Source organism: Telopea speciosissima, chromosome 1, assembly GCF_018873765.1.
Source record: "Telopea speciosissima isolate NSW1024214 ecotype Mountain lineage chromosome 1, Tspe_v1, whole genome shotgun sequence".
NCBI classification, from domain to species: Eukaryota; Viridiplantae; Streptophyta; class Magnoliopsida; order Proteales; family Proteaceae; genus Telopea; species Telopea speciosissima.
The window spans coordinates 1,353,556-1,363,058 of record NC_057916.1 but is presented as its reverse complement, the minus strand read 5'-3'; the positions used below and the strand labels follow the sequence as shown (position 1 = coordinate 1,363,058).

The following is a 9,503-nucleotide window of genomic DNA, read 5'->3' as shown; positions in this document are numbered from 1 at the left end:
AGGCTCCACAGGGCTCCCAGCCCAAGCCTGCCCTGGCCCTAGGTCATGTTCAGATATTTCAACCCAACGCTTGCTTAGAATGGGACGGAGTGGGCCCTGTATTTTTATTAGACAATTTGATTAGCTCAACATAACAAAGTTTTTTCATTAGGTAGGAGGCGAATTCGTGACCTTTTATTGTGAAGTATTGGTCCTTGCCAACTAAGCTAAGCTATCTTCTACCCAAAAAAACAAAAAACTAAGCTAAGCTATCTCCTTGGGTTAGTAAATAATTTTTGAAAATATATATCATCTTTCCCTCTTATTTAAAGACTCTCTTCCTTTTTTATTTTCTTAAATTTCGAATGTGGGATTAAAATTTATTGTATCCTCTTAGTCTTTTCTCCTTGAAGCAAAAAGAAGTTTTTTTTTCCTAGTCATTGAAATTTTAATAGAATCTATAGAGAATGTAATGTATATCAATAAGGCAAGATTTGACCCCAAAAAAAATATCAATGAGGCTAGATTTGACCCCAAAAAAATATCAATAAGGCTAGACATGCCAAGTCATTTAATTTTTTTTTTTTTAAAATTATATCTATATAAAAAAATGCTTAAATAAAATACAAGGCAAGGTTGTTCTAGGTTGGGTTCAACCCTTGCCTGCCCTATGGGCTGGAAAGACAACCTTGGTGCCGTCGGGCTTTGGGCGGACTCGAGCTAAACTTGCACCCTGTACATGTAATAGTATTGCTACAATGATGATTCTTAACCCCACCCCGCCCTCCCTCCCTCTCCCAGGGTGTAAATCGGTTCGATTTCTATTTTTCGGTTTAATTTTCTGTTCGGTTCAAGATACATGTGGAAAACAAAACCGAATTGAAAACCAAATAAGAGCCTATTTTTCAAATCAAAACTGAATCGACTAGGTTCAATTTCATATTCAATTTTGATCCGGTTGTATTCGGTTTAGGTCCTATTTTAGGTGTTTTGACAAACTTTTTATATCTTCAACAAAAAAAAAACCTAATTTGTTAAGACCATAATCCATCAAAAAATTTTCAAATATTAAAAAAGAATAGCATTTATCATTCACATTAATCAAAACATTAAAAAAAAAAAAATCGATTAAAAATGGATAATTCAATTTAGTTCAATAGTTTCAATCATAAAAAAAAAAATAATAAAAAGTAAAAACCAAAACCTCTTTTCCAATCTTTATCGCGGAAAAGATCACAAGACAATTGGGTCATGTACAAAAAACTTTTCATCATTTAAAAAAAATACTATTGGGTCTTGTACGTCTTTTGTTTAACCTGATTGTATGGCTCAATGATGACCGAAAAAGGGGTGTAAACAGTGGGTTCATAGGAGAACGACATGGAAGGTAATGAGTCTTCACCGAATGGATCAATTAACTACGATCAGGAGGAATTTTCAAGTGAAATGGGTAGTTCAAAGATCAAGAGGAAGAGGGACAGGGTGCACGAAGTAGCCCAAAACAGTATCCCTGAACCAGATTCTGGAAGAGTTATAGTGCACATGGTCAAAGCATTTGAGAGGATTCTTTCAATTCCAAATTCTAAGGACTCAAAGGAGAACGAAGAGGCAGAGAGCGAAGGTATTAAGAAGCCAACGCAATGGGCATTACCAGGTGTTCTTTCTCCCTATATATATTTGGGGGAAAGTTTTCATATACGGTTGTATAAGTCGTGTATGTGAGAGGGTGGGAGTTTCAAGGCATTAATTAATGGGTGGGGGTTTATGACTTTTCTAACTCTTTATGAGATGGGACACGACTGTGCATGCTTACTTTGCTGTGTATGAAAACTTTCCATATATATTTATTATGGTTCTTTACTCGGAAAATGTTAGACTTTGGGTCCTTCTCTAGAATAATATGTTCTTTCTTTCTCTAATCCAAGTCTTTGGACTTCATTCTACATTTTTAATCCAGACCCTTAGAACATGGTAGTGCGACCACAATTCTAAGTTTGAAACCTTCGATTGTCAAAGCTGTTAAAGGCAGACCAAACAAGGTCTCAGTCTGGGCTGAGAGGGACAAGAGGGTATTACCAGAGTGGCACCGGAACTACTTGTCTGTAACAGTTAAGGCAAATATTTACAGTTTTGGGGTTCTGTTTTGGAGTTAATGTTAGATGGGAACGTAGAGGTGCCGGTTCAATCTCCTAGTCCCACTTGTTTTCTAAGTGCCATGTAACCAAGTCAAAGTTGTTTAGAATCTAGAAGGCTTGTCATCTTTTGTAACCTTATACGCTTTAATATTTGTTTAGATCTACCGTATGATTGTTAGATTTTCAAGCAATCTAAGAAGATTAGCTATTTGTATTCCTAAGAAATCTTTTTCTTCCACAACCTCTTTGTCTGTATTAGGAGTATTCTACAAAATTTATTTTCTGTTGAATTTATATTTCTGGTGATCTCTTATATTCCTGGTGTAACATTAATTTTTTTTGCTAAAGGTCAGCAACATATGTATTATAATAAAATTAACAGGTGGTACAGAATTACAATTCAAACTGTATAGATGCCTAGCTGTGGCATGCCCTACTCATCCTTACAAGTAAAGCACCAAGTCCTCTAACCAAGACGCCTAAGCGAATCTGTAATGTGGGCGATTCATTGCCTCCCAGCCTATCACTCTAGCTATGATCTGGGGTGTACTATTCCACCTTGTCGTTGTCTTTGTTTTCGCTGCATAGTTTGCCAGTGTGTCCGCAACTGAGTTACCTTCCCGATAGCAGTGTGTGATCCGCCACTGAATTGTAGCAAGGTAATCAACCACTGACCACCATAGCTATAAAAAACTCCATGGCATCCTTCCAGTAAGAACCGAGCTAACCACAGCTGCAGAATCCGACTCGATCCATAATTTAACATTAACTTCAAATGTAGGGGTACAATTCAATATATATAATGATCTATCCATCAAGGCTAGATTTCATATGATTTTTATTTCAGTTTTAGACTGATTTCATGAAATAATCAACAAATAGATTTTTGTTGATAATTTTGAAATTGTTTTTGTTGTATCAATATGAAATATTTCAAGAAAAGAAAATTCATTTGGTAGTTCAATTTCTAAGAATAGATTCTCTATATTTCTTTAGGAAGGATGGTGATGGTGGCATGGTAGTGTTGATGACGGTAGCAATATTGGTGGTAGTGGTGACGTGAAAGTGGTGGTGGTGGTGAGACCATGAAGAGAAGAAGAAGGATGATGTTTTATTTTTAACATGAAATAACTATTTTATCTATCAAATTAACCATGTGCTCATTAAAGAGAAATGGTGAAATCAAATGAAATAGAAATTCTGAAACAACTCCTTAGCTACTTTAGAATTTCCATTCTACTTGATTTCTATTTCATTAAAATAAATTATAAAAATCAAACCAACCGAAATAGAAACTATACCCTAAAATTGATATATACATGTCATACCAAGTGGATCAGGACTAAGCCCATCAAGTGTTTTATTTACCAAAAAAAAAAAAATGAAATTTCCTTTTCGTCCTCACTTAAAACTTCCTTTTTATGGGGGGGGGGGGGGGTTCTTGCAACTTTTTCCCCTCAACTCACTTTCAGTCCAACTTGCTCTTAGGGTACATTGACCCATTATTTTTAAAGTGATCTCTCTCAATTCTCTTTCCTCGCAACTTCATGTGTCTCATAGATGAATGATGATAGCTACACGCCACCTACTAGCACAGAGAGAAACTTTTTAACCTGAAAAATAATGGGTCAATGTACCCTAGTCATGTTGACTTGGGAAGTAACTAATGGTCTCGATGGGATCATTTGGAATATTTTTTATTTATTTTTTTTATGGAAAGATCATTTGGATTGATATTATATAATTTGTAACCAAAAAATGATAATTGAACCTCATGAATATCACAAAACCAATCAACTGTGTGAAAAATAATTTTTAGTTTTAATTTCAAAGGGAACTGCACAAACCAAGTAAACGCATTGACTCCTCCTTATGAAGAAAAATTAAATAGAATTTCCCAAACCTTGACTATCCTTAGAACACGGTTGTGCTTTTACAATTCTCAATCTGAAACCTTGACAAGAACCCTTGACTATTCTTCTTGTTAACAGTTCCAATAAAAAGGGGCCAAAGACACAAACGTAGATCACACACCCAACGGTGGAGCTACTTTCTTATTCCGATTCTCATGGCTGCTGTTACCTTTGTGTTTCTACTACTACTACTCCTGTCTGCTGCACTTCATATTTCTGCAGTAGTAGCAGCTCAGCAGCATCAACAAAGATCATCCAACATTAGCTTAGGTTCCTCTCTCTCCCCTTTCTCCACCAATTCATCATGGCTTTCTCCTTCTGGCCGATTTGCCTTTGGATTTTATCCACAGGGAAATGGGTTTGCCATTGGAATTTGGTTTGCCCAAATACCTGAACTTACAGTCGTATGCACAGCAAATCGAGATGATCCACCTTTGTCTAGCAACGCTACGTTGGTCCTTACCAGTGATGGAAGATTCATCCTTGAAGTCACACCACAAGACCAAGAGAAACTTATTGCAGATATTTCGCAGTCTGCCTATTCGGCTTCCATGCTTGACACCGGCAATTTCGTTCTATATAATTCAAGCGGAAGTATCATTTGGCAAAGTTTTGATCATTTCCTTACCGACACCCTTCTCCCAGGTCAACGTCTACTCGCAGGGCAAGAGCTGGTCTCAAGTTTATCAGAAACCGACCACTCCACTGGAAGATTTCGGCTCAAGATGCAGAATGACGGCAACCTTGTTCAATACCCCATTAAAACTCCAGACACAGCCCCAAATGCATATTGGACATCATGGACGGATGGGCAAGGAGATAACGTGACATTAAATTTTGATGACAATGGATTCCTGTATTTGCTTAATAGTACTGGTTTCAGTGTTAGCAGTCTATTTCTCGGTGGAAGTAGTACTCCCGTTAACAGAGGTTTTTACCGCATGACGATCGATGTTGATGGGATCTTCAGAGTCTATTCCCTTATGAAGAATAGTAGTAGTAGTAGTAGTAGTAGTTGGTCGATCAACTGGGCATCATCAACCAACAACTGTGACCCCAAAGGTGTTTGTGGATTGAACGGGTATTGTACTCTCATGGATCAGCGGGCCGTATGCAAGTGTATTCCTGGTTTCAACTTCATTGACCAGAATCGCCAAAGTTTGGGTTGCCATCAGGCGAAGTTAGAAGCTGATCAGGGCTGTGGAAATGGAAAACGCAGTAGCAATTCCATATCCATATTGGAGAACACCGTATGGGAAGATGATCAATTTTCAGTTTTATCATCCCAAACTGAAGCAGAATGCAAAGATGCTTGCTTGGCAGATGGTAACTGTGAAGCTGCGACGTTTAAAGACCAGGAATGCAGAAAACAGAAGCTCCCGTTGAGATACGGAAGAAGAGTTGTAGATACATCCACCACTACCACCTTAACTTTTGTCAAAGTCTTCAGTTGTAGCCCCACCAACAGTACTACTCCAACTGATCATGAACTGGGAATGAAAGAAAGCAAGAACAGAGCAAGTAAAGGTATCTTAATTATCACTCTTGCGTTTTCTGCTTGTACATTTATGGTATTTGCATTTTCTGGATTTCTTGTTTACCAGTACCGTGTTTGGGCATATACAAAGATCTCAGATCAAGCAAAATTAGGATTAGTTGAGGAGATCGGACTTCGATCATTTACATATGTTGAGCTTGAGAAAATGACAGAGGATTTCAAAGAAGTGGTGGGTAGGGGAGCTTTCAGCACGGTTTTTAAAGGAACCTTCTTGTCAAATAATGGCAGAAGGATCGTAGCTGTGAAGAGACTAGACAAAGTGTTGGATGAAAGAGAGAGAGAATTTCAGACTGAGATGAGAATAATTGCCAAAACACATCACAAAAACCTAGTTCAATTGATTGGTTATTGTTGTGATGGTCCAAATAGGCTTCTGGTGTACGAGTATATGAGCAATGGATCACTTGCAGACTTCCTCTTCAAATCCGAAGAACCACCACCATGTTGGCATGAAAGGGTTGGAATTGCTCTCAACATAGCTAGAGGTATCCTCTACTTACATGAAGAGTGTGACACCCAAATCATCCACTGTGACATAAAGCCTCAAAACATACTCTTGGACGAGTACCAATGTCCAAAGATAGCTGATTTTGGATTGTCAAAGCTGTTAAAGGCAGACCAAACTAGGACTCAGACTGGGATCCGAGGGACAAGAGGGTATGTTGCACCCGAGTGGCACCGGAATTTGCCTGTAACACTTAAGGCAGATATTTACAGTTTTGGGGTCCTGTTTTTGGAGTTATTATGCTGTAGAAAAGGAATTGATATGAATGTTCCAGAGGAAGAAACCATCCTCACAGATTGGGTCTACGACTGTTTTGAGTCTGGTGAGCTTGGTAAGCTGGTTGGTGAAGAAGAGGTGGACAAAAGAAGATTGGATAGGATGGTTAGGATCGGAATTTGGTGTATACAGGATGAGCCCTCGCTTCGTCCCTCTATGAAGAAGGTGGTGTTGATGTTAGAAGGGACCGTAGAGGTACCCATTCCTCCGAGTCCCATTTCTTTTTTGAGTTCCATGTAATAGTCAAGTCAAAGTTATGAAATCTTGAAGCCCAGCCTCCTCAACTGTTTTAATTACCAATTTGTTTTCTATTTGTATTGCTAAGAAATCTTTTTCCTCCCCAACTACTCTCTCTGTAATAAAAGTATTTAACAGAATTTAAATTTTTGTTGTTAAATTTATATTTCTATAGTGTTCTCTTATAATATTCCTGGGTTCACATTAGGAACTTACCTACAAATTTAGGGATAAAATAAAGGGCAAAGGACCTATTGATCCCATAAAATTTCCTTTGGCTGCTTTGCTTGCAACTTTTCCCTCTCAACTTCTTGCTTTGTTGCTGTAATCCATCAAATTGACCCTTTTCACCCCATTTAAAACCGAGTTTCGATTGCTTACAACTTTTTCTCCACAACTCCTTCCAATGGTGAAGGTGGGAAGCGATCTGTAAGACTTACTGATTGCCAGGCCATGGTCCTTAGTAGCACACTAAGGTACCACCTTCCACCTTTTCAAAACTTTCTAAGAAATACAGTTCTACTCCTTCATTCGTCCTTATACCTTCGTCCATTATTCATCATTGCCTCTCCCCCACATAAAGTAAAAGGGTTGCGAAGAAAAATCGAGTTTGGATCAGGTCCCCACATTGGGGGGACGTGTAGGATCAAATCTGGACCTCCATGAGGTGTCAGCCCTAAACACCCGAGGGAGTGAAATGACCACCCCACCCCTAATGGAAGGTGGAAATTCTGCCCCTGAGATGTTAGCACGCGCTCTCATTGGCTAAAATCATGTTTCTTGTGGTGGTCCTGAAATTGAGAGAGAGAGAGAGAGAGAGAGTTTGGAGGAGAATTTGATTACCGGTCGCGTGGTTAGTGTGCTTCTTGTATTTACATGAAAATCAATGCCTTTGTGCATGAAAAGACCATTCAGTCCTCATTGGAATTGAAAATCACATCCAAACCAATGCCCCTATGTGCATTTTCATTAGCTACCGTGCTAGCGCAGGGGCTACACAACCGATTAGCGTTCTCTTGCCCTATAAAAAATGATTACATGCTTATTGTAAATAATCGGGGTTATATTAAGCACAACCCTTTTTTGTCCATCTACCCCTTGTTGAGGGTTGATATCTTGTATTCTATGGACGGGATCGGATTGTGGGCTGCCTTTGGAGGGCCGTTAAAAAGCCCGTAGGTGGACATATTGAGGATTGATATCTTGTATTCTGTAGTATGGGTTGTGAATTGCCTTCCAAGAGTTGGAAAATTTTTAGGGTCTTAAAAGGTAATTATCAAAATTTCTATCTCTTTATAAGTGTTGTCATATGGCGTTAATAGGATTACTGTGACGACTTCTTTGTAACACAAAGAGAAATGAAGAAGAGAGTTTGTAACCTTTTTCTCATCTCTCCGTAGATAAGCACCTTACCGAACCATATATCCTTGTGTTGTATAATTATTTGTTTGCTCTTTCTATTTGTCTTTTACATCATTATAGGATTTTGTTTCTATACGTCTATATTAAATCTTGAGGAAAGGTTGGACACACTGTTAGGCGGCTAAGGTGTCCAGCATGTGTTATCATCTCTCCTCTCCCTTTGAAAAATACTCCATTGTCCACCAGTATCTAGCCCTGTGATTAGTGCAAACCGTTAGCTTAGCATAACTGGCAATGTGCCCTGAATTAGTTTCACTTCCCTTCATTTTTATCGACTTGTAACGAAACGGAGTGCGAAATGGTTATTTCCAACTATGCAAAATGAAACTCAATACTTCAATGTATTTCAAAATATTCAAAATTTGAACCAGAATTTTGGAGCAATTTATAAAATTTTACTTATATTGCTGCAGAAAGTAGTATATAGCAACGGTAAAAAAAAAATACCGTCCACATATAAAATTTTACTTTAATTTCCATTGCAACCATAATGGAGCGTTAAGAACTTCTTTCCCGGAGACCCTACCATAGCCTGGACGAAATTTTGCTGTTACACTAATAGCAGGAATGTTCCTACTACAAGGCTGGCAGCCAAGGAAATGGGATCTTAAGAGGTATTTTAGAAAATACTAAAACCTAGGAGGATATTTATGAATCCAAAGGAGAAGTGAATTATTCCATTTCCTTGGCTACTAGCCTTGTAGCAGGAACATTCCTACTATGGGCGTAGCAGCAAAAAATTTTCCCCATAGCCTCTCTTTCTCTCTCTCTCCCAAATTATGTAGTAGAGGTTCGAGAATTAAAATCCCTTGTTAATGATTAATGTGTCTAAGTTAAAAGGAAACTCAAATTATGTAGTAGAGAATCGAGAATTAAAATCCCTTGTTAATGATTAATGTGTCTGACTTAAAAGGAAACGGAAAACTATGAAAAAAACTACAAATAGGCTGTTATATATGGCACTTGGGAGAACAATGGGCCTAAAAAGGTAGAGATCTTCTGGGCTGGGTTCACAAATCTTATGCTGCAGAGTGCAGACTATGGTTCAGCTAATTTTTTTTCCCCAAGCAGGATTTTGAACATAGAAATGTCAGGTCTTACTGGAATGAAAATCATAATAGCTACGCTTTATTCCAACACAGGAACAGGCGAATAGCAATGCTGGGCCGGAGTTTCAAAATCTATTTGGATTAGACAGTAAAGACAGGTCATGGGCCTCATAAATAGGAAACTTCTTACTATAAAAGCACAAAAACCAAACAATTAATGCACTATAAACTTTAGAAAGTATAACCCCCAACCCCTCTTGAAAAAAAAAAAAAAAAAAAAAAAACCCTCCAATCAAAATCTAATTTTGAAACATAAGTAATCACGAGATGAGAACAATGCAATTAGATCACATGATCTTTTCACCTACAGTTGGATCAGGGTTTCAAGAATCGGAATTGGATCGAACCGGTTGATTCCGATCAAAATCG

General features: G+C 38.1%; 1 protein-coding gene across 1 annotated transcript; it reads left to right on the top strand.

Annotated features, from left to right (window-relative positions):
• Positions 1-4,173: 4,173 nt before the first annotated feature.
• Positions 4,174-6,632, top strand: LOC122649145 (G-type lectin S-receptor-like serine/threonine-protein kinase LECRK3). The gene has a single exon (XM_043842518.1). The coding sequence runs from the start codon at positions 4,183-4,185 to the stop codon at positions 6,604-6,606; it is 2,424 nt and encodes an 807-aa protein (XP_043698453.1). The 5' UTR covers positions 4,174-4,182; the 3' UTR covers positions 6,607-6,632.
• Positions 6,633-9,503: the final 2,871 nt, after the last annotated feature.

Bases quoted from the DNA above. Each gene is read 5' to 3' on its own strand.
- LOC122649145 (XM_043842518.1), top strand. From the start codon at position 4,183: ATGGCTGCTGTTACCTTTGTGTTTCTACTACTACTACTCCTGTCTGCT.